General features: G+C 57.8%; 1 protein-coding gene across 4 annotated transcripts; it reads left to right on the top strand.

Moving 5' to 3' along the window:
• Positions 1-7,064: 7,064 nt before the first annotated feature.
• On the top strand, positions 7,065-20,175 carry UBTF (upstream binding transcription factor). 4 transcript variants are annotated; one of them, XM_049779087.1, is made up of 21 exons: positions 7,065-7,189; positions 9,726-9,868; positions 11,046-11,221; positions 11,732-11,815; positions 11,905-12,060; positions 14,097-14,161; positions 14,425-14,545; positions 14,909-15,019; positions 15,395-15,528; positions 15,621-15,762; positions 15,900-15,941; positions 16,056-16,169; positions 16,261-16,416; positions 16,783-16,938; positions 17,029-17,139; positions 17,704-17,792; positions 17,877-18,066; positions 19,151-19,198; positions 19,277-19,348; positions 19,445-19,588; positions 19,726-20,175. In XM_049779087.1, the coding sequence occupies exons 2-21, from the start codon at positions 9,811-9,813 to the stop codon at positions 19,849-19,851; spliced, it is 2,295 nt and encodes a 764-aa protein (XP_049635044.1). In that variant the 5' UTR covers positions 7,065-7,189; positions 9,726-9,810; the 3' UTR covers positions 19,852-20,175. The 4 variants fall into 4 exon arrangements, with proteins under 4 accessions (XP_049635044.1, XP_049635043.1, XP_049635045.1 ...); XM_049779086.1 differs by lacking the exon at positions 7,065-7,189 and adding an exon at positions 8,296-8,550; XM_049779088.1 differs by lacking the exons at positions 7,065-7,189; positions 14,909-15,019 and adding an exon at positions 8,296-8,550.
• Positions 20,176-22,915: the final 2,740 nt, after the last annotated feature.

The following is a 22,915-nucleotide window of genomic DNA, read 5'->3' as shown; positions in this document are numbered from 1 at the left end:
ATCAAACCGCGGTCTATCCTAGGCTAGTAAGCGCAAGGCAGATGCCTTCAGGCTTGCGCTATTGCTCCGACCCCCTACCTGCTATGTCTTTTGAGTTTAGTCGTAGTTATATAGAAGATACGTGTGCATATAAATGTATAGGTCATGGCTACTATGTATATATTCTTTAAAGTTCATCAGGCCATATACTTAAGATACGTGCATGTTACAATCCGTATGTTACATTTTGTTTTTGTTTTGTCTGGGGGCCATACCTGGCAGCACTCAGGGGTTACTCCTGACTGCTGACTGAGCTCAGAAATTATTCCTGGCAGGGGCAGAAGAGATAGCACAGTGGTAGGACGTTTGCCTTGCATGGAGTCGATCCAGGACAGATGGTGGTTCGAATCCCAGCATTCCATATGGCCCCCTGTGCCTGCCAGGAGCGATTACTGAGCACTGAACCAAGATAGCCCCTGAGCACCACCGCGTGTGACCCAAAAACCAAAACAAAAATGAAAGAAAGAGAAGAAAAGAAAGAAAGAAAGAAAGAAAGAAAGAAAGAAAGAGAGAGAGAGAGAGAGAGAGAGAGAAAGAAAGAAAGAAAGAAAGAAAGAAAGAAAGAAAGAAAGAAAGAAAGAAAGAAAGAAAGAAAGAAAGAAAGAGAGAGAGAGAGAGAAGGAAGGGAGGGAGGGAGACAGAGAAAGAAAAAAGAAAGAAAGAAAGAAAGAAAGAAAGAAAGAAAGAAAGAAAGAAAGAAAGAAAGAAAGAAAGAAAGAAAGAAAGAAAGAAAAGAGAAAGAAAGAAAGAAAGAAAGAAAGAAAGAAAGAAAGAAAGAAAGAAAGAAAGAAAGAAAGAAAGAAAGAAAGAAAGGAGGGAGGGAGGGAGGGAGGGAGGGAGGGAGGGAGGGAGGGAGACAGAAAAAGAAAAAAAGAAAGAGAGAGAAAGAGAGAGAAAGAGAAGGAAGGAAGGAAGGAAGGAAGGAAGGAAGGAAGGAAGGAAGGAAGGAAGGAAGGAAGGAAGGAAGGAAGGAAGGAAGGAAGGAAGGAAGGAAGGAAGGAAGGAAGGAAGGAAGGAATTACCCCTGGCAGGCTCGGGGGACCATATGGGATATCAGGGATCTACCCAGGTGGGCTGCTTGCAAGATTCAAATGCCCTACCTCCAAACTTTCACTCTGGCTTCAGTATGCTATATCTTTTATGGGGTGGGGGTGGGATGGGCCACACCCAGCGACACTCAGGGGATTACTCCTGGCTCTATTTTCTCTCCTCTTTTGGTTTTTGGGCCACACCCTGTGACGCTCAGGATTTACTCCTGGCTATGCGCTGAAAAGTTGCTCCTGGCTTGGGGGACCATATGGGCCCCCGGGAGATCGAACCGCAGTCCGTCCTAGGCTAGCGCTGGCAAGGCAGACACTTATCACTTATCTCTAGCGCCACCACGACAGCCTCACTCCTGGCTCTATTCTCCTGGTAGGCTCACGGGACCATATGGGATACCAGGGACTGAACCCAGCTCGTCCCTGGTTGACCCCGTGCAGGGCCCAACCACTGTGCTATCGATCCAGCCCTGTGTAGGCTATATCTTAATTTAAAGAGGGCCAAGGTCAGAAAGTACAGTGAGCAGGGTGCTGCCCTTGCACGCTGCCAACCCTGGTTAGAGTCCCAGAATCCTACATGGTCCTCTGAGTGCTGCCTGAGGGCAGAGCCTGGAGTATCCTCTGAGCATCACTGGGTGTTGCCCACCCAAATAAAAAGATAAACCAGAGGGGCCGGTGAGGTGGCACTAGAGGTAAGGTGTTTGCCTTGCAAGCGCTAGCCAAGGAAGGACTGCGGTTCGATCCCCCAGCGTCCCATATGGTCCCCCCAAGCCAGGGGCAATTTCTGAGCGCACAGCCAGGAATAACCCCTGAGCATCAAACGGGTGTGGCCCAAAAAAAAAAAAAAAAGATGAACCAGAAAGATAGTACACAGGCAAGGTGATTGCCTTGCATGTGGTGGGCGAGGTTCGATCCCCAGCACCTAATATGGTTCTCCATATCTCACTCTCTAGGAGAGATCCTTGAGGACAGAGATAGGAATCAGCCATGAGCAGAGAGGGTGTGGCCTAAAAACCAAAATAAGTAAATACATTTGGGGGGGGGGGTTTGGGCCACACCCGATGAGGCTCAGGGGTTACTTCTGGCTATGCACTCAGAAATCGCTCCTGGCTCAGGGGATCATATGGGGTACCGGGGATCCAACCCAGGTCTGTCCTGTACAGCTGTGTGCAAGGCAAATGCTCTACCGCTCTGCTATGGCCCCCGCCCCGAAGTAAATACATTTAAAGCAAAAAAAACGAGTGACTGGGGAGATAACACAGAGGGTAGAATATTTTGCATATAGCCGACCTGGGTTCGATCCCTGGCATTCCAGCCAGCCAGGAATGATTTCTGACCACAGAGCCAGGAGTAACCCCTGAGCACCACTGGGTATGACCCAGAAAAAAAAAATTTTGATTAAAAAGAGGGGCAGGGGAGATAGATAGCACAGTAAATAGAGCAGTAGCCCTGCACAGGGCCAACCTAATTTTGATACCTGGCACTGTACATACTTCTTTGAGCCCTTCTTGGAGTGACTCCCTGAGCACAGTCAGGAGTCAGTCCTGAGCATCACCAGATGTGGCCAAAAAAAAAAAATCAATAAATAAAATATAAAAAATAATAAGGAACAATAACAGAAAAAGTCACAGCTTAAATAAATAAACATTTGGGGGCCAGAGAGATAGCACAGCGGTAGGCCATTTGCCTTGCTAGCGGCTGACCAGGACTGATGATGGTTCGAATCCCGGCATCCCATATGGTCCCTTGTGCCAGCCAGGAGCGATTTCTGAGCACAGAGCCAAGACTAATCCCTGAGTACTGCTGTGTGTGGCCCCAAAACCAAATAAATAAATAAATAAATAAATAGGACATTTAAAAGCAGAGATAGTAGGATAGAGCTCAAGCTTGCTTTGCTTTTGCAAAGGACAGATTCCAATCTCTGGTCTGACAAGGTCTCCCAGCACCAAGGATCACTCACTCCTAGCAAAGGAAGTAGACCCTAAAAACCTCCAGATTTGAACACAACAATAAAGAAAATAAAACATATTGAGCATTCCAATACACACTAAAAATGGTTTGTCCACATGTACAGCAAATAAAAAGGAGTCCACATTTGCCAGTAACTCCAGCAATTCTGGTTTATACATCCCAGATAGCTCGATGACTTATAACCACGGACTCTGGTCTACTGCCAACCCGGGCAAGGGTTCAGCCAAGAGGAGGCTTGCACACTAGGCTCCGGCCTCTCACCAGTCCAGGCTGGGGGTACAGAAGGCAGAGATTCTGCACTAGTTTTCCCGGGCAGCAAACTGGATGGAAGTGAGGGCAAGAAAAAAGGACAAGGGCAGATTCACTCCATCACGCTCTGGCCCATGGCCCGAGTCCTAGACGTGACCTCACCAGAGATACAATGGATGTAAAACAAAGCTAATAGGCTCCCAAGTAGGAAAAGTGCCAGCCATGACTTTTGCTGCCCAAGGAATAAAAAAATCAATAACAATTATTCTTATGACTAAATCTGAATCTCTTTCTCCCTCTTTCTCTCTCACCCTCCCTCTTCTGTTTTATGGGCGTCTAGATTTACTTTTTGGGGGGCAGTTGGGGTCATACCTGGCAGTTATTCCTGGCTCTGTGATCAGAAATTGCTCCTGCCAGATTCGGGGGACCATATGGGATACTGGGATTCAAAATACCATTCATTCTGGGTTGCTGCCCTATCGCTGTGCTATCTCTCTGGTTCTCGGATTTACTTTTTGACTGACTCCGGGACCATAATGGATCCTGGGAATTGAACCGGGGCTGGCCATGCACAAAACGCATGTCCTGCCTGATTACTGTCATGTTGGACCCCTGACAAAAGTTCATTTTGTGGGGCCGGCGAGGTGGTGCTAGAGGTAAGGTGTCTTACAAGCGCTAGCCAAGGAAAGGACCACGGTTCGATCCCCCGGTGTCCCATATGGTCCCCCCAAGCCAGGGGCAATTTCTGAGCGCGTAGCCAGGAGTAACCCCTGAGCATCTAACGGGTGAGGCCCCCCCAAAAAAAAAAAAAGTTCATTTTGTTTTATTCCAAAGCACTTTACTGAAAGGCCCCAGGGCTTGACCAAACAGAATGAGGACATCTGGACTCCAGGTCTGTCTGTGTAAGGTCTGGAGTTTTCCTGAGGTCTAAGTTTCCTCCCACTGTCACTGTGGCAGTTGACATCTATGGGGTATTTGACGGTTTAATAGGCATCATCTTGTTTGCAGTGAACTAGGAGGGTGATTGGAACAGGAAGGGAAACTGAGATCAGGTTGGGGCCAACGAGCTGGGACAGGGTTTAAGGCTCTATCTAGTATGGCCCAGGTTCCATTTCTGGCACAGCATGTGGACCACCTCCTCGCCAGCAGGCCAGAAGTAACCACAGCACCATGGGAGGTAACCTAAAGCCAAAGACTTTACCAAACTCGCCCAAAATTGGGCTGGGAAGTGGCTCAGTGCTGCAGCAGTGGCCTTACATGTGAGGCCCTAGGTTCCATTTCTGTACCGCAAAACACAACCAACCAAACCAAAACACCACACGCCACTGAGGACGAAGGAAGCGGAGAGGCTGGTAAGCAAACTGGGAAATCTCACCCCAATTTGTCCTTTCCCAGGCAAAACCAGAAAGTCACTGCTTGTGTGTGACCCTTCAATGTGAGAAGGTTTCCAAGACCGAGCTAGCTGGGGGGGGGGGGGGCGGCAGGGATATGAACCCCTTTAACAAAAAGGAATGCCCCCAAGTTCATCAAATTGCAGATTGGAATCAGACTGAAGATAGAGGATTTAAGGGTGTGTGTGTGTGTGTGTGTGTGTGTGTGTGTGTGTGTGTGTGTGTGTGTGTGCTGAAAAACCCCAACGCAAAAAAAAAAAAAAAAACAAAAACGCAGCAGCTAGGCGCTGGGCTTTCCTTCTTCCCTGTCGGTGAAACGTGGCAGATGTGGGCTGGGAAGTCCTGGGAAAGGAATCTCATTTCTCCCCGGAGACAGGAGGAATTACAGCCGCCGTGCGCGGAGGGGAAGGTTGTGTGCCAGCCAGAAGGGAGGCCGAGGGGCCTTTGCGAGCTGGCAGAGACGAGGACAGCGGCCGAGCGGGCGGTGGGAGGCGGGCAGCCTCAGCCCAGACAGCTCGAGCGCTTCCTTCTAGCCGTCCCAGGGCTCGGGGTGTCTGGGTGACCTTTCTGCAGCGGCAGCGAGATGAGGACAGAGAGATTGGGAGTGGGGAAGGGTGAATGGAGGTGCCCGTCTGGGCCTCTCGATCCCTCCACCCCGCAGGCAGGTCTCTGGGGGTGCGGGAGGCCTCGTGGGGAGGCCAGGGTGCCGGGACTCCCCTCGCGGCTCCCCGCCGCCCGGTTGGGTAGGGGGCCAGCGCCCGGGGCCTGCTTTCCCAGGGCTGGGCGAGCCTTTTTGACAAGCCGATCGCGTGGCGAGGATTGGCTGGGCCGGGCGTGACGCCGGTAACAACAAAGGTGGAGTTGGAAGAAATTAGATTAAAGGAGAGTGGGGAGGAGGGGGGAATTAAAGGGGGAGCTGGCTGGGGACCGAAGGCAGACACCGAAGGGGAGATTCGATGCGCCTAGCGCCGGCCCCGAAAGAAACCCTTGGGCATGAACTCACCGGATTCTGCCCTTCACCCTCACCCTGGCCCTTTGCACACCGAAGCTGGCTGCAGCTCCGAGCCGAATCCCCACCCAGACCCCCGCCTCGCCTAGCCCAGAGGGGGAGAAGAACTCTGGGCTCTGATGCCACGGATCCTAACGCCGGTGGAGGTTGAGGGACCCGGAGAAACTAAAGACGCCCTAAAACAAACAAACAAAAAAAAAAAAAACCGGAAGACTGCTGCAGATTCCGAGCTCCGAAGAGACGGGGATGCACTTCCAATGTTGCAAATCTAAGAACGGTTTTTTTTTTTCTTGCCTTTATTGTTTATTTTTAAACACCCCCCTTTCCCACCTCCACCCTTTGGCTTCTGGGTTGCAAAAGCAAAGAGCAATAAAAAAAAAAAAACCCTCGCGCGCGCACACACACACACCCCACTGGCGACAGGGGAGAGTTGTTGGAAAGACGCAGGAGAGAAGCGGCAGGCGGGGAGGGAGCCCTGGGAGCGAGAGGGAAGCGGGCAGGTTGCTTCGCCTCGCCAATCCCCCCCCCACTCCAGCCCCGCGGCGCCTCGCCTCGCCGGCCCCGGTAGGGGAGCGCCGAAGCCGGGCGAGGAGCAGATGGAGGAGTGGAAGCTCGCTCTAGGCGGCAGCGGGCTTGGCCGGAGGAGGAGAATGGAGGAGCCGCCGCGCGACCGGCTGATGATTGGAAGAGCCACGCAGAGCGATGGAGGCGGGGGTAGGAGGACCATCTCTCTGCGGGGACTGGCGGCGGCGGCGTCTACGCCCGGCTCGGGCGCTGCAGAGCTTGGCTAGCTTTCAAGCCGCGCTCGCCGGCTCCAGCCCCAAGCCCCAGCCCCAAGCCCCGGCCCCAAGCCCCAGCCCCGGCCCCGCGCGCCCCCACCCAGCCCCAGCCCTCCCGGCGGCTCCGCAGGTGAGTGCGAGCTGGGGAGAGAGGGGTGCAAAAAAAAAAATCAAAAAATAAAAGTCTCAACTCGCCCGCCCGGCTCCCCAAAAAAGCAAAGCAAAAAAAGGGAAAAAAAAAAAAAAGCTTTTTTTTTTTTTTTTTTAAATTTTGTTTCCTTTCTCCAATTTTCCTGCAGCCTCCCTCCAGCGCGGTGGGAGGGAGGGAGGGAAGGAAGGGGGTGAGGCTGAGCCGGCCGGGGAGGCGGAGGGGCCGGGCGAGGCGAGGCGAGGCGAGGCGAGGCGAGGCCGGGGTGGCCCGGGAGGCGGCGGCGGCGCCGAGGCGGCTCTGACGGGCGAGCGCTCGGAGCGGCGCGGCGCGGCGCTGCGCTGCTGCGCCGAGGCGGGCGGGCGGGCGGGCGGAGCGGAGCGGGGCGGGCGGGCGGAGCGCGGCGCGTGGGGCTCGCCATTAGCCGTCGCTCCGCTTCGCCATCTCGGGCTTTGTCTGGCGACTCGCTTGGCCCGGAGGCGGCGGCTGCGGCTGCGGCGGAGCTCGCGGGCTCGGCTCTTGGGCGCGCCGCACCCCTAGCCCCGCGTCCAGTTGCACGCTCGGTAAGTGGGAGCCCGGCGCCGCCGGGGATTTCGGGGGAGAGGGGTGGTTGCTGCTACGATCGGCGGCGCCGCCGATCTCCATGCGTCTCGGGCAGGCCTGGGGAGCCATGCCGAGCCTGCCTGGCTCCATCTAGCCGGAGCTCCCTCGTTCCCCGAGCCAGCCCGCCGTCCTCTCCCCGACTCTTGCGGGTGCAAAGAGGGATTTTTTTTTAATTTTTCTTAATTTGCAACTGCATTTCGTACGATTCCGATTTGGGAGGGCTTTTCTGGTTTTTACTTTTTTTTTTTTTTGTTTCGCGTGTGTATGCGTTCGGCGATCGCGGGGGTTTAAGCGCCCAAGCTTGGCGCCGCCGCGACCCGCGTGCGTGCGCTCCGAGCCGGTGGCTCATCCCGGGGACGAGGGTAGGGTGGGCGCTGACCGAGCGGCCCCGCTCCGGGAGGCGCGAGTGGACCCGGGCCGTGGAAGCCCCAGCTGGAGGGGGGAAAGGCTCGGGAGCCAGGGCAGCCCCAGGGCCTTCCCGGCGCCCTCCCCGCGCCCGCCCTCCCGCGCCGGCCGAGCACGCTCGTTCCCCCGCGGGTCTGGCGAGGTCGCTCTCGGCACCCGCCCGCCTCGGCTCCGAGCCCCGCCGCCATCCGGGCGGGCGGGCGGGCGGCTGCGTGTCTCCCTGGCCCGGCCCCCCTTTCCCCGGCGGCGGCAGCGACGGCAGCAGCAGCCGCAGCCGCCGCCACCAGCAGCAGCAGCACCGCCACCCCCCCTCCCCTCCTTCCTTCCCTCCGCCTCGGCCGCCCGGGTCCCCCCAGCGCCGCCCCTCCTCCCAGCTGCCCCCCGCCGAGCCCGCCCGGGCAGGCTGTGGGAGGGAGCGGAGCCGGCGAGGCGGGCGGGCGGGCTGGCGCTCGCTCCCCGGGGGTCGGTGTGCGCTCTACGGGGAAGGACGCGCTCGCTGCCCCGCTTCTCCCGCCCCCCCGCTCCTCCTCCTCCCTTCGCCCTCCTCCCCGCTCCTCCGGCGGCGGAGGCTGCGGCGGCGGCGGGGGGTGTGCGAGCTGAGCTGAGCGGGGCTGGGGCTGGGGCCGGGGCCGGCGGGCGGGCGGGCTGCCTGCAGGCGGAGGGCGCTGCGCTTTGTGCTTTTCGCCGCGAGGAGCCGCAGGCAGCACAGCCACAGCGGCGGCAGCGGCGGCGGCAGCAGCAGCAGCAGCAGCCGCCGCCCCAGCGCCCGGAGGAGGAGCCGGGGCCGCTGCCGCCGCGGGAGGGAGCTGCGGCTGTGCCCGGCCGAGCGGGGGAGGGCGCCGCCGCGCACAGAGCCGGGGAGTGAGGCGCGGAGCCGGAGCAGGGAGAGTCCGGAGGCCGCGCCGTGCCGCGCCGGGTAACCGAGGGCGGCCGCGGACGCGCGCCGGGGTCGGGATCGGGCGGCGGACGCGCGGAGGGAAGCGGGGCGACCCGCGGAGGCCCCCGGGAAGCCGAGCGGGCGGGCGGGCGAGCGAGCGAGCGAAGGCCGGGACCTTGGAAGGAAGGGACGCGGGGCCGGGGGAGGGGGAGCAGGAAGCCAGGCCAGGCCCGAGCGAGCCGGCCGAGCCCGGCCCAGCCCCAGCGGCCGCTTCTCCGCCGGCCCGTCCACCCTCCCGCGCTTCGCTTCTCCCCGCCCGCCAGCCGCCGGAGGGGGCGGCGGGCCGGTGATCAGCGCGCGGCGCCCCCGCCTCCCGGCCGCCGTCCTCCCTCCCGCCCGCCCTCTCCTTGGCTCGGCTCCCCGGAGGCCGGGGCGGGGGCGCCGGCGGGGCTGGGCCGCAGGCCCGGGGGAGGAGGCGGCGGTTCCCGCCGCGGTCGCGCTTCTGCGCCGGGCTCCTCCGGACGCGTCGGGGCGGCGGCGGTGGCGGCGGCGGCGGCGACGCCTGCGGCCCGGCGGGTGGGTGGGCAGGTGGGTGGGTGTCCCGGGGCGGGCGGGCGGGGGCCGGGCCGGGCCATCCGCTCCTCTCCGGCTGCTCGGCCCCGGCCGGGCGGGGACGGCGGGAATCCGGATCCGGTCCCCGGGGGCGGTGCGGCCGCTGCGCTCCGGGGCTGGCGGCGGCTGCGCTGCGTCCGGGTCCCCGCCGGGCTGCGGAGGCGGGGGGGGGAACCGGCCGGGGGGAGGCGGGAGGAGGAGACTGTGGCGCGTGCTCGTGGCCGCGCGCGCCCTTTACCCGCCCTTCCTCCTCCTCCCCCGCCCGCCCGCCTGGGGCCTCCCCGGGGCGGGCACTCGGAGGTGGAGACTCTCTCTCCCCGAAGGCCGAGGGCGGGCGCTCGCTCGCTGCACGCGGGAGCGGGGCTCAGTCTCTCGCGTGGGCAGGGGAGGGCGCACGCCGCCCAGCCTGGGGTGCCAGGCGGTGGAGGGTGGGGAGGAGGAAGAGGGGGCATCGCGCCCACCCCGGCCACCCCTGCAGCCGCCTCCTGGGGTCCGGACAGGACCTCTGTAGTATCAACTTGGGTCCTCCCCTATGAGAGGGGGAATGAAAGTCCCTCGCTTCCCATCTAGTCTGACTTGGAATCTGCATTCTTCCTCCAAAGGGTGAGGTGGCTCTGACCCCCGGGGTGCCCGGCCAGCGCGACCCACAGACCGACTGAGGAGGTAGCTGGACTGGACGGCTGAACAATGAACGGAGAGGCTGACTGCCCCACAGACCTGGAAATGGCCGCCCCCAAAGGCCAAGGTAGGAGCCCCAGTTCCCAGCCTCCGTTTCCCCCTGGCCTTCCAGGCATCCTGTAGGCCCTCCTACTCCAGGCCGTGTCTCCAGACTGTCCAACCCACCCTTAAGAGGAGGGGCAGGTGGGCAGAAAGTGTTGAGTAGCCCACATCCCGGGGAGTGGGGTTTAATTCTGCCCCAAAAACTTGGCGTAGAGCCTGTTCCCTGTACATTTCACCCTCCTTAAAGGTGAGTGTAGGGTCTCTGGTCCTTGCCCAGGTAGGTGGAAGTGGAGCACCTCCACCAGGTGGAGCACCTGGACTATAGGGGTTGGAAAGATAGAAGGGGGCATCAGGTAAAGCGAAAAAGTGTTCTGGGGTTGGAGGCATCCAGATCTGGGGCTGGGGGAGAGCACCAAGCACCTGTAGTGCCCAAGAATGAGGCAGGGAACACAGCCCAGGATACCAGCCACACTTCAACCAAGAGCCCTCCTGCAGATAAAATTGCTGTAGACTCCCCCCGTCCCCCATTACTTTTTGGCCTTTGTGGGGAATGGGTCTAGCAGACAAAATTTGAGTTTTTCCTGAAGGGGTACCACCAGGTGCCTCCTTAACTCACAGCTCCCCCTCACTCCACCCCTGTTTTTCCATTTCTATTCATTTCAACTTGCCCCAAATTTCCTTTGAGTTTTGTATTGGGGGGTGTGTGCCAGGGATTGAACCCTGAACCCCTCTGTGGGAAGCTTATGCTCTCACTGAGCCCCATCTCAGCCCCTAGTTGGGTCTTCCTTGAGTCCCAGGAACCTGTTTCCACTGCCTGCCTCCGTGTCTCCATCCTTGTAGATAGGGGCAGCCACCGAGGGTTCCACTGTGGCCTCAATGCTACCTAAGTTTTAGGGGCTCCCTGTTTCTCCCCCTGCCCCGCAGTAGTAACCTATGGCTATTGGTGTATAGCACGGTCATTGGGTTTGAAACTAGCCTGTCTCAGGTTCTGGTCCCACTTTCTAGGCCTGGCCCCGAATGACTGGGGCCTCTGCTCTAATCCTGGTGGCCCCACTTGCCACAAGTTAGGCCTGACTGTGTCTGTGCCTCCAGATGGAGGTGAAAATACTCCTGGGAGGAAGAGCAGAGCTCTTGGGACTGGGGAGTAGTTGGGCAGGAGGGAAGCAGGAACCTGACTTTGATGGTCTTTCCTCCCCTTTCAGACCGCTGGTCCCAGGAAGACATGCTGACTTTATTGGAAGCAATGAAAAACAACCTCCCATCCAATGACAGCTCTAAGTTTAAAACTACCGAGTCACACATGGACTGGGAAAAAATAGCATTTAAAGACTTTTCTGGAGACATGTGCAAACTGAAATGGGTGGAGATTTCCAATGAGGTAACTGAATCCCACCCCCGGACACACTTGCCTCCACCCCTGCCTCAGCCTTCCGTGGGGGGGCCCCTGGAACAGAAGTCTGTAAACAAAGAAGGAAAGAGCCCAGGCGAGGTGCTCAGTGGTCACCGCGGTGCATTTTGGGAGGGTGGCACGGTCGACAGCCCTGGCCTAGAGTTCTCAGTTCTGCCACTTTCTAGCTGTGTGGCCTTGAATACTTACCGTCTTGGAGCTTCCTTCGCCTGAGCTGTTCTGGGGATTGAATGAGGTGCTGGCATGGACAACCACATCGAGGTCAGGTGGTCACCTTGTCGCTGTCCTTAGGTGGGCCCAGCCCGCCTGGGTGTCTGCCTGGGTCTCAGGGGCTGCCCAACTGGTAGCCGTTGGCCTCTGCCCTCCTCCTTGGATAAACTCAGTCTAGAGGAACATAGAGAAGACCCATCCAAAAGGGGGAGGTACTGTGTGACCTTTTTCCCCCTCTTCTGAGACCCTCTCCCTCCCCTTTTCTTCCAGGTGAGGAAGTTTCGCACCTTGACAGAATTGATTCTTGATGCTCAGGAACATGTCAAAAACCCTTACAAGGGCAAAAAGCTCAAGGTAAGTTTCCAGGGGAAGGTGAGGGGGTTGGGGTGATGGTCTGCAGAGTGAGTAGTGTCTGACCTCCACCCTGTCCTTCCTCCACACAGAAACACCCGGACTTCCCAAAGAAGCCCCTTACCCCATATTTTCGCTTCTTCATGGAAAAGCGGGCCAAGTATGCCAAACTGCACCCTGAGATGAGCAATCTGGACCTGACCAAGATTCTGTCCAAGAAATACAAGGAGCTGCCGGAGAAGAAGAAGGTGGGGGGAGGGCAAAGTCTGGGGATCAACAAGGGAGGTGGGGCACTAGATTCAGGGAGTGGGCAGGTCAGCAGAGTTGAGCAGGGTTCATGGACAGTATACCTGGCTCCTCCTCACCCACCCACCCTGCTCCAGGCCCCCACACACACACACCAGAGGTCTGGGCCACAAATGTCACCCAGGCTGCAGCAGGCGCTCGAACATACCTTTCATACCACAGACGATCCAGCGTTTCCCAAAGGCCCCTCACACGTGGGTTCTCCCTGTTAGTGCCGTGGGGTGACTCTTTAACTTCTGGCGTTTTCTGACATTCTCTGGGGAGATTGGCCATGCCTTATCCTCCAGAAGGTCACCTTGGGAGAAGGGCTTGCCCAATTCCTGTGGGCCAAGAGCTAAAGCACAGGACCACACCTCCCAGGCCACAGAGAAACAATGCAAGAGCAGGACCTGGGCCCAGTGGTCTGGACTCTGTCAAGTGCTCACACCAGCATCCATCTTTTAGATGGGTTTCCTGCCCTGTGCTCGCACACTGACCCAACAATGGACCTGGTCCCTCATGCCATCTCAAACCGAGGGACATGGGACTGGAGGGGTCACAGCTGAGCACGGGAGGTCAGATGGAGAAGGGCAGTGAAACACTGGAAAGGCCCGCGGATGGGACATGAGAAAAATGGGGTGGGGTGAACACAGAAAGGGGATATTAGCCAGGTGGGCCAGACAGGCATGATGGTGAGGGACCTCAGGAATGAAGAGGAGGGATCAGCTTCCAGGAGAACTCCGCAGGCCACCACATGCTTATGTAACCCTTGCCTGGTGTGCACCTTGCCCATAACTCTTAAGTTCTGTGCCTCAAAAAAGTTGTGTGCAAGGTTAGCCAGTTAAAGCCTGCCATGTGCATCCACTCCCCAAGTGGAGCTGGGGCCAGACCCCCTGGCAGGGAAGTGGCAGAGCTGGTGGTACCCACCGCCCAATGCTTTTCCCAGGGGGTAACAAGTGGCAGAGGATGGGAGACCAGGAAGGGAGGAGTTGGGGTACTGGAATGAGGCCACGAGACTGGGCTCCCCTCAGGTCTGAAAGTTCCCCTTAGGCAAGGCATTGACTTCTCAATCTGGTGTTTAAGGAGGGTGAGCCCAACTGTAGGGCACCTCCCAGAAGGGCCGGGTGGGACAGGGCATCGGGCACCACGTGCTCTTCTGCCGACACCGCCACAGACAGATGCCATGGAATCTGCCAGGGCACCTGCTCGATCCTGACCTGTGCATGGCGAGAGGGAGAGATGGCCACTGAGCGAAAGCCTGGACTGGGAGGGTGCGGGGGTGGGGGAGGAGGGAAAGAGTGAGTCCACCAAGGTAGGGAATCAATCAGTAGGGAAGGAGATGGTGGCAGTAGGGGCCTGCTGAGAGAAGTGAGGAAGAGCTGACTGCAGGGTAGGGGACAGGAGGGACCTCAAGATTGGGTCCTGTCAAGGAGGCAAGAAGTGATGGATGGTGAGGAAAGGGGATGGGTAATACCCAATGGGAAGGAATGTAATGTCCGCTGAGTCCCGAGAGCAGGAGCTGGAAGTTCCGTTTCTTAGGGGAGACACCCTCAGGATGGAGTGTGTATTGCAGGAATTTCCTCGGTCTACACACCAGCCTTCCCACCCTTAGACTCGACTGCTGTTGAGTAGCAGCTCCAAGGGCTCTAAAATGTGGGGGTTGGGGGAGGGTGAGCTGGAAGTCCCTTGGCACTGCCCACTGGCTGGGTAATGCCACGTCCCTCTCTAGAGGGACCTTCCCTCAAGGAAAATAGGGTGTCCCTGTAGGATACCTAGAATGTGTTCTGGAAGGCCTGAATAACTCCCCTGTTTGCACCTAAGCTGGCAGTCTGGACGCAGCCGAGTTGTCCAGTCACCCTGAAAGGCCACTGTCCCTAGCCTATTCATGCCATCCTTTGCATCCACGTCATCTTGTGAGAAGTAAAGTCACCTGCAAAATTCAGGGTGGCTCTTCCGGCCCAGGCCTTGGGTCATGGGTGATCCCGTCATCTCCCCCCAGATGAAATATATTCAGGACTTCCAGAGGGAAAAACAGGAGTTCGAGCGAAACCTGGCCCGGTTCAGGTAAGGCAGCAGCACCTAGAGGAGGGCCATTGGGTGCTGGGAGTGGCAGGACAGGCTGGCAGGGCTGGAGCCTTGAACTCACCATCTGAGGCGTGGAAAGTGGATGGGGGCTGGGCAGAGCCTCATTGGTTTCGCAGGTGGGCAGTGCCCACAGTAGTGGGCCCTGCTAAGCCCCTTCAAAGGCCCAAGTTACTTTGGCGGGTGTGGCACCTAGCTTGGGCCCCCGTCCCTCTGCTGATGATTGCTCCCCGTGCCCTGGCTAGGGAGGACCACCCTGACCTAATCCAGAATGCCAAGAAGTCGGACATCCCTGAGAAACCCAAAACCCCCCAGCAGCTGTGGTACACCCATGAGAAGAAAGTGTACCTCAAAGTGCGGCCAGATGTGAGTGTCCGCCAGGGGTGGGGTGGCGGGGAACACGGCTGAGGCCAGGGGGGAGCCGCATCCGGTCGGCTGGGCACAGGGCTCGGTGCAGGGGAGCAGGAGAGGAGGCCCCTCCCCAGGGGGGGCTGCATGGACAGGGCCTGGGCCAGCTGGCGAGCGTGTGTGTGTGCGCGTGTGTGAGCCTGTCCCCTTGCACTTGGCGGGGCCCCTCCCCGCCTCTCTCTGCCTTCTCTTCCTGGCCTGTGGGGGACACGCATGTGACCTCCCATGGCCCGAGGGGGCGGGGGGCCTTTGTGCCCCCTTCCCCTCTCCCCTCCCCGAGCCCTGGCTGCTTGTGTGTGTCTGACGGCTTTTGGTTTGCAGGCCACTACGAAGGAGGTGAAGGACTCCCTGGGGAAGCAGTGGTCTCAGCTCTCGGACAAAAAGAGGCTGAAATGGATTCATAAGGCCCTGGAGCAGCAGAAGGAGTACGAGGTTAGGTTGCCGCTGCGCTCCGCCCCGGCCGGCTCTTCACGAGCCTCTGCCCTCGGACTCTGCGGCCTCCGCGCTCCGCTGGAGGCAGTCGCTCCCCTACCTACCTCCACGAGGGAGGGGCCTTCTAGGCCCCTTGCCTCCATTTCTCTACCTCCCCTTCCTGCCTCCCACATCCCCCTAGCCCCCATGAGATCTCAGGCTAGGGCAGGGCAGGGCACCCACCGCAGCTCACGGTGGGGACACAGCAGACATGCGGCCACCCCCCAGCTTGGCTCCCTGCCTCCCCTTCCCCCCAGCGGCTCTCCCCTCTCCCCTGTGTCCCCTGCTAACCCCATGCCCCCCATTGCCCTCCGTCCCCCTGCCCTGGCTCTGCAGGAGATCATGCGAGACTATATCCAGAAGCACCCGGAGCTGAACATCAGCGAGGAGGGTATCACCAAGTCCACCCTCACCAAGGCCGAGCGCCAGCTCAAGGACAAGTTTGACGGGCGACCCGCCAAACCGCCTTCGTGAGCACTCCCCCGGTTGGGTTTTGGGGTGGGGTGAGCAAGCAGTCCCCTGTCCTGCTGCTGGTCACTAACGGAACCTACCCTCCCGACAGGAACAGTTACTCGATGTACTGCGCCGAGCTGATGGCCAACATGAAGGATGTGCCCAGCACAGAGCGCATGGTGCTGTGCAGTCAGCAGTGGAAGCTGCTGTCGCAGAAGGAGAAAGACGCCTATCACAAGAAGTGTGACCAGGTGAGAGGAACTGTCGGGCTTCGAAGGCTGTGGGGTTTGGCACCCACATCAGAATGGGGTCAGTGTCTAAGCCAATGGAGGTAGGCAGGCCCATCAGTGAGACAGTCTCGGGCTCACCTCACTCCTTCATTTCCCAGAAAAAGAAAGATTACGAAGTGGAGCTGCTCCGATTTCTACAGGTGAGAGTTGCTGGGGAGGATCCTGCGAGAAGGGTGTGACAGAAGGGGGTGCGAGGAGCAGGCTGAGATGCGGGTGCACAAACCCTCCATGCTCCCTTTTTCTGCCCGGAGCAGAACCTGCCTGAGGAGGAGCAGCAGCGGGTTCTGGGGGAGGAGAAGATGCTGAGCATCAACAAGAAACAAGCCACCAGCCCAGCCTCCAAGAAGCCTTCCCAGGAAGCCGGCAAGGTGGGCCTGTGGGCGCCACCTCTCGGGGTTGGGCCGGTAAAGGGCTCCCCAGCAGCCCGGGATGGCACCTGACCCCTTTGCCCACCTGCAGGGCGGCTCAGAGAAACCCAAGAGGCCCGTCTCAGCCATGTTCATCTTCTCGGAAGAGAAGCGGAGGCAGCTGCAGGAAGAACGGCCGGAGCTTTCCGAGAGCGAGCTCACCCGCCTGCTGGCTCGCATGTGGAATGACCTGTCGGAGAAGAAGAAGGTCAGGCTGGCCACACCAGAGGGGCTGCCGGGCTCCAGCCGATGGCTAGGGGCGAGCCTCCTTGCCTCACCCCGGCCCCATGTGAGCCACACGTGTGCATGGGCTCAGACAGCAGGGCTGGGAACCCGGCAGGCTGGCAGGCAGGCCGGCCGGCCGGAAGGAGGGAAGCTGTCAGCTGAAGGCTGTTGGCTCCCTGGGGAGCCGCGCGGTTGGTGGGGCTGAGCCTGGCTGGAGACATCTGCACCAGCCCACGCCTCCGCTCGCCCTTATGGCGGGGGAGCGCGCCTTGACTGCTGGGCGGGGAGCGCGCGCCCTCTGGAGGTGGCTGCAGGACTCACACCCTGGGCCATCCTTCCCTCCATACAGGCCAAGTACAAGGCCCGGGAAGCTGCACTGAAAGCCCAGTCGGAGAGGAAGCCGGGCGGGGAGCGTGAGGACCGGGCCAAGCTGCCGGAATCGCCCAAGAGAGCCGAAGAGATCTGGCAACAGAGCGTCATCGGCGACTACCTGGCCCGCTTCAAGGTGGTGGGGGAAAGGAGTGGTTCCTTAACCTGGACAGTCTCTAATCCCTGGGGACCCCTTCCACAGCTGACGTTCCCCCACTGTCCCCAGAACGACAGGGTGAAGGCCTTGAAAGCCATGGAGATGACCTGGAACAACATGGAAAAGAAAGAGAAATTGATGTGGATTAAGAAGGCAGCCGAAGACCAAAAGCGATACGAGGTGGGAAGGGATTTTCTGTCCGGGTGAGCTGAGGGGAATGGAGTTTGGGGCCACTGCCCTCTTCTATGGCTGGGGAACGGGTTTTTGAGGGGCTCTACACCTTTCATGAGGCCTGCAGCTGGATAGACTGGGTTTGATCGTGTGACCCTGAGCCAGTCTCTGACCTGACCTGTTAGATGCCAGTAAAAACAGGAGTATTGCTGCGTAGCCCATGGTTGCAGGGGAAGCATCTCCAAACAGCAAACAGCCAGGCCTGAACAAATGACATTTCAGCTGTACTGTGCTGAGATTTTGATTCCTGGCGCATAAAAAGAGCCCATACTGGGGCTAGTGGGAATGCATAGTGAGGTAGCGTACTGGCCTTACACAGAGCCAACCTGCAATCATCCCTGGCATCCCATATGGTCCCCAGGCATCACCAGAGGTGATCCCTGAGCACACACTGAGTGTGCCCCCCCCCCCCAAATAAAGGAAACGCAAAAAAGCCAGTCAGGCAGAAATGGCTTGGGGCAGCAGGCGGGAAGGAGAGAAGAAAGGGTGAGTAACTTTCTGGTTCTCCCACAGAGAGAGCTGAGTGAGATGCGAGCACCTCCAGTTGCTGCAAATTCATCCAAGAAGATGAAGTTCCAGGGAGAACCGAAGAAGCCCCCTATGTGAGAATCAGGGACCGGAGCCACCCAGGTCTGGTGGGCTGTTTGCTGGGTATCCTGACACCTTGTGCCACCTGTGCCCTCTAGGAACGGTTACCAGAAGTTCTCCCAGGAGCTGCTTTCCAATGGGGAGTTGAACCACCTGCCACTGAAGGAGCGCATGGTAGAGATTGGCAGCCGCTGGCAGCGGATCTCCCAGAACCAGAAGGAGCACTACAAAAAGCTGGCGGAAGAGCAGCAGAAACAGTACAAAGTGCACCTGGATATCTGGGTGAAGGTGAGGGCAGTGGGCCCTGGGAGGGAATGGGGCATCCTTTTGGACTGCATCCTGGCCACCCTTCAGGATGGTGATTTTTGTTTTATGTTTGTTTTGGGCTATACCCAGCCACGCTCTGCACCTGGGAATCATTTTTGGCAGGCTCGTGACTATATGGGATGCCAGGAATCAAACCCAGGTGGGCTACATGCAAGGCAAATGCCCTACCTACTCTCCAGGGTGGTGATTGTTACACCAAAGAGCAGGGAGCCAAGATTTAGAGAGGTCAAGTACCTTCCCTAAAGCTACAGAGCTAAGAAGTCAGAACCTCTGAATCAGACTGCCTTTCTCCCTTCCTGCTGGAAATAAGAACATCTTCCAGACAATAGTGCTGGCTTGGCCTCCAGCTTCTGAGGCCTCACCTGGCCTTGGCCCTTGGTTGAGTAGTCAGGTCTGTAAAATGGAGTCACCTCTGTTCTCCCTACCACCCAGGCAGCCTGGCTGAGAACCCAGGGAAATGGCAGGGTTAGGGCTTAGGGATTCAGAAGTTGGATGAGCCCAGGACAGTCTGGTCAGAGGCTCAGTGTTGGAGCGGGGTGTAATGCCAGCCCTGGGGTGCTCCCTTCATGCCAGGAAGGCCCTGACCCTGGAGACAACAGAAGCAACATGAAAACTGCCCTCTTAGGGCTGAAGAGATAGCATAGTCTTAGGGCGTCTCTGCCTTGCACACAGCAAAAACAAACAAAAACTGTCCTCTTGGGAGAGGGGGTTTTAAAAAATGGGGGTGTTGGAAGCCAGAGTGCCACATCCTAGGCTCATGGGTTCTCTGTAGAGACCTGTGGTATAGTTTGCCAGAGCAGTAATCCAGTGGGTAAGGTGCTTGCCTTACATGCGCCTTCTGGGTTCAGTCCCTGGTACCCTACAAAGAACCAGGAATAAATCCTGAGCACTGCAGGATGTGACAAAAAAAAGGAGAGAGAGAGAAACCGTGGTACAGGTGATATGGAGCAGGAAGGATAGTGACAGCATGTCACCTGGACACTGCTCAGTCAGCAGGCATTTGGGGGTAGCAGGCTAACCCTCGCCACCTCTCCTGCCTTTCCAGAGCCTGTCTCCACAGGACCGAGCAGCATATAGAGAATACATCTCCAGTGTGAGTATGGGGACCAGGGGCTTGGGGAGGGCTCCCTGGGCCTCGTGGCTGATCCTTTCTCTCTCCCATCCTCTCCAGAAACGCAAGAGCGCGACCAAACTACGAGGTCCGAACCCTAAATCCAGCCGGACTGCCCTGCAGTCTAAGTCGGTGAGATGGCCCTTCCCTAAAGGAGGCGGGGGGGGGGGGGTTCTGGAGGGGCCGAAGGGACGTGGTGGTGATCACTGAAGGGCCTCACCCCTCCAGGAGTCCGAGGACGAGGACGACGACGACGAGGAGGACGACGACGACGACGAAGAGGAGGACGATGATGAGAATGGGGACTCCTCCGAGGACGGCGGGGACTCCTCTGAGACCAGCAGCGAGGACGAGAGCGAGGATGGAGACGAGGTGGGGAGCCGGGCAGGGTGGGAGCCAGGTCCCGCAGGGTCTGCCCTGAATCAGGGTGAGAGCAAGGACAAGATAGGGACAAGATAGGCCCTGTGAGGTCAGCCCAGGTGATGGACTCTGCACCCCCTGCCCCCCAGAACGAGGACGAGGATGATGACGAGGACGACGACGAGGACGACGATGAGGATGAGGACAACGAGTCTGAGGGCAGCAGCTCCAGTTCCTCCTCCTCGGGGGACTCCTCGGACTCAGACTCCAACTGAGGCTTGGCCCCGGTCTGGGGCTCCCCTCCCCAACTTGCCACCTTTGTTTCTCCCTGCCATGTTCTGACCCCTGCCCCGTGACCCCCACCCCCACTTTCTTTCCTTCTTTTTTTTTCTTTTTTAAAAACAAAACACGGTGGGGGGAGGGGCTGGCGGCGCCCCGGCCAGGACTCCACAGCCTCAGAGACTTTGGCCCCAGAGGCCCTGGGAGCCTCGGGAGCCTCCCTCCTGGAGCAGCCATGAGACTGACCCGCCGCCTCGGCCACGGCCTGACCCGCCCTCCTCGGCATGGACAACGGGCCCAGGAGCGGCTGGGGCCCAGGAGCGGGCTGGGGCCCAGAGCGAGGCATGAGGCCCTCTACCCCTGCAGCCCAGCCCAAGGGAGGGTGGAAGCTTGGGGTGTACCCCTACTTTCCCCAGGGTTGTGCGCCTGGACCCCTACATTGGAACTGGAGGCAGGGAGCCCGCAGGGAGCGGAGGCGGGTGTGCCCCACAGCCCTCTCCCTTGCGCCCTGCAGAAGGAGCTGCCTGGACCCGCTGGTGGAGGGGCAGGAGTTTTTTATATATGTGTATATATTTTTTTTTTTAAGCTCTGAGCTGTCAACGAGACGTTTCCTACCGATCTCGGCTGCCGTCTCTGTTGTCATTTCTGGGAGAGGGAGGGTTTAGGGGTAGTTGGGGGACTTTTTTTAACCAGTCTTGCTGCATATGGGAGTGTGTGTGTGTGTGTGTGTGTGTGTGTGTGTGTGCGCGCGTGTGTGCGCGTGCGCGCCTGTGTGTGTGTGTGTGTGTGTGTGTGTGTGGCCTGTACATAGTGTGGGTGTGCACCTGTGGACGTGTGCAGAGCATGCGGGTGCGAGTGTGAGAAGCTGGGGAGCCCTCTGCAGTGTGAATCCAGATGGAGGGTCACGGGAGGCCATGCAGTCGTGGGGCCTGGTAGGGACAGGTGCGGTGACCCCTTTCTCTACATCCTCCTCTTGCTTTTGCCTAATTTCAAGTTCAGTTTTGGGTTGTGTACCAAGGCCACCCTCTGCTTCTATCCCGGCTTCCCCGTCACCACAAGAATCAAAGCTGCTGGCCTCCAGGGCCCAGCAGGACAGTGGGGAGGACAGCGGCCAGGGGACTCCAACGGCACTTAGAGGGTGGGAAAGGCTTCCCAGCTCATCTGAGGAGCTGCTTACTCTCCACCCCACCCCAAGATCAGAGGCTGGGCTTCAAGGAAATGGAAGCTCTTTGCAGGCGTCTGCCTGGCTCCCCTTTTCCTTTGATTTCTCAGGTCTGCTCCCTAACCCTAACCCAGCTAGGGGAAAGGCCTGCCAAGCTGTCTCTGCAGCTGGTGTTCGAATACCCCACCACCAACAGCCATCTTACAGTTTTGGGTATCCCGCTTTCTAGACTCAATAAGCCAAGCCACCTCATTGCTGTGAGTTTTGTTTTGTTTTTGATTAAATTTTGGCCTTTTCTTTCTTAAAATCATGTCAGTGACCTATTTAATTGGGCTTTGTGCTTTTCCACCTCCCTCAGGATGAAAGCCAGGGGATGGGGGAAGGCTGATCTCCCTCCCAGAGGCAGGCAGACCCTCTATCTTGTCTGCACTGGCCTGGATGGTGCTGGGGTTTGACCCCATTATCTCCCCTTTCCCTTGTCTCATCCAGGAATTGGGTGCAGGGGGTCTTTAATAGTTGTTTTCCTGGGAGCCCCCCACACACACAAAGAACCCCATTTTCCCTGTCTGCCCCTGCATTATATCTTAGTGGAATGTTTTTGTTTAAAAGCAACTTTTTTTCTTTCTAAAAATAGAAAAATTTTTGCAGTCCAATCAGGGCCATAGGAGTGGGGGTGCTGTAAGTTAGTCTCAGTGCGTTTTGGCACTGGGATGGAATGACTGGTGTAGAACACCCTGAGTCCCTCCACTTTCTTTCCCTCTAATATTTCGGGAGGTTTGTTGTTTTTCTTTTAAGGAGATTTGCTTTTGTAGGTTTCCACAACAACCACAGTTTGATCCTGTATCATGGGAGGTGGGAGGCTGTGGTCTAAAGGTGTCTACTTAAGCTTAAGGCCAACTGTGGAAGTTTTCCTTTTTTTTTTTTTTTTTTGTACAATAAAGTGAAAAACAGATTTGACTTGTCTGGTCACTGAGCTCAGTGGAGCTGGTGGGGGGTCAGAGGTGACTCAGCAGGTTTCCTTTTGGGGACAGAGATCTGCATAGTGGATAGGGCCTTGCACACGGCCTACCGAGATCAATCACTGGCATCCCCATATGATCCTCTAAGCACTGCTGGGTATGACCAAAAAAAAAAAACAGCTTACTTGTTTCATTCTAGAGCCATCCTTCTCCCTAAAAATTCTCTAGGCATCTGCATTCACATTGCTCTGTGCTATTTGGGGTGTGTGCAGGCTTATTCCTAGCTCTGTACTCAGTAATCCCAACTAGTGATGCCCAGGGGACAATATGGGATGCTGAGACTTGAACCCAAATCAACCACCCCTAGCCCTACTCCATGTTGTTCTCTCAGTTAACACTGATTGCCAGGGATATGGCTTTGCTCAAGTCCATGTATGAGACCCTGGCCCCATACACCACAAATACATTATTTTACTCCCAGAGGATATTGTGGATATTGGGCTCCAGGGACAAGGAGTTTGCTCTGGTCATGTGAGGGGCTATCATTAGGAGTTTAACCTCACACCTTGAGCCCTTGGCTTCACCCAGGCTAACAAATCTCTCTTTTTTTTTTTTTTTTTTTTTTTTTGGTTTTTGGGTCACACCTGGCAGCACTCAGGAGTTACTCCTGGCTCCAGGCTTAGAAATCGCTCCTGGCAGGCTCGGGGGGACCATATGGAATGGAATTTGAACCAATGACCTGCATGAGAGGCAAACACCTTACCTCCATGCTCTCTCTCCGGCCCCAACAATCTCTTTTTTTTTTTTTTTTTTTTTTTTGTGGTTTTTGGGTCACATCTGGCAGTGCTCAGGGGTTATTCCTGGCTCCAGGCTCAGAAATTGCTCCTGGCAGGCACAGGGGACCATATGGGACGCTGGGATTCGAACGGATGACCTCCT

This window comes from Suncus etruscus, chromosome 1 (assembly GCF_024139225.1).
Source record: "Suncus etruscus isolate mSunEtr1 chromosome 1, mSunEtr1.pri.cur, whole genome shotgun sequence".
Classification (NCBI taxonomy): Eukaryota; Metazoa; Chordata; class Mammalia; order Eulipotyphla; family Soricidae; genus Suncus; species Suncus etruscus.
The sequence above is the reverse complement of the archived record's forward strand: the minus strand, read 5'-3'. Positions and strand labels throughout refer to the sequence as shown.

Excerpts from the sequence above, each read along its gene's own strand:
- UBTF (XM_049779087.1), top strand. The coding sequence starts at position 9,811 with ATGAACGGAGAGGCTGACTGCCCCACAGACCTGGAAATGGCCGCCCCC. Across the intron at positions 9,869-11,045 it reads GGCCGCCCCCAAAGGCCAAG|ACCGCTGGTCCCAGGAAGAC; the intron begins GTAGGAGCCCCA and ends CTCCCCTTTCAG. Across the intron at positions 15,942-16,055 it reads AGCTGCTCCGATTTCTACAG|AACCTGCCTGAGGAGGAGCA; the intron begins GTGAGAGTTGCT and ends TGCCCGGAGCAG.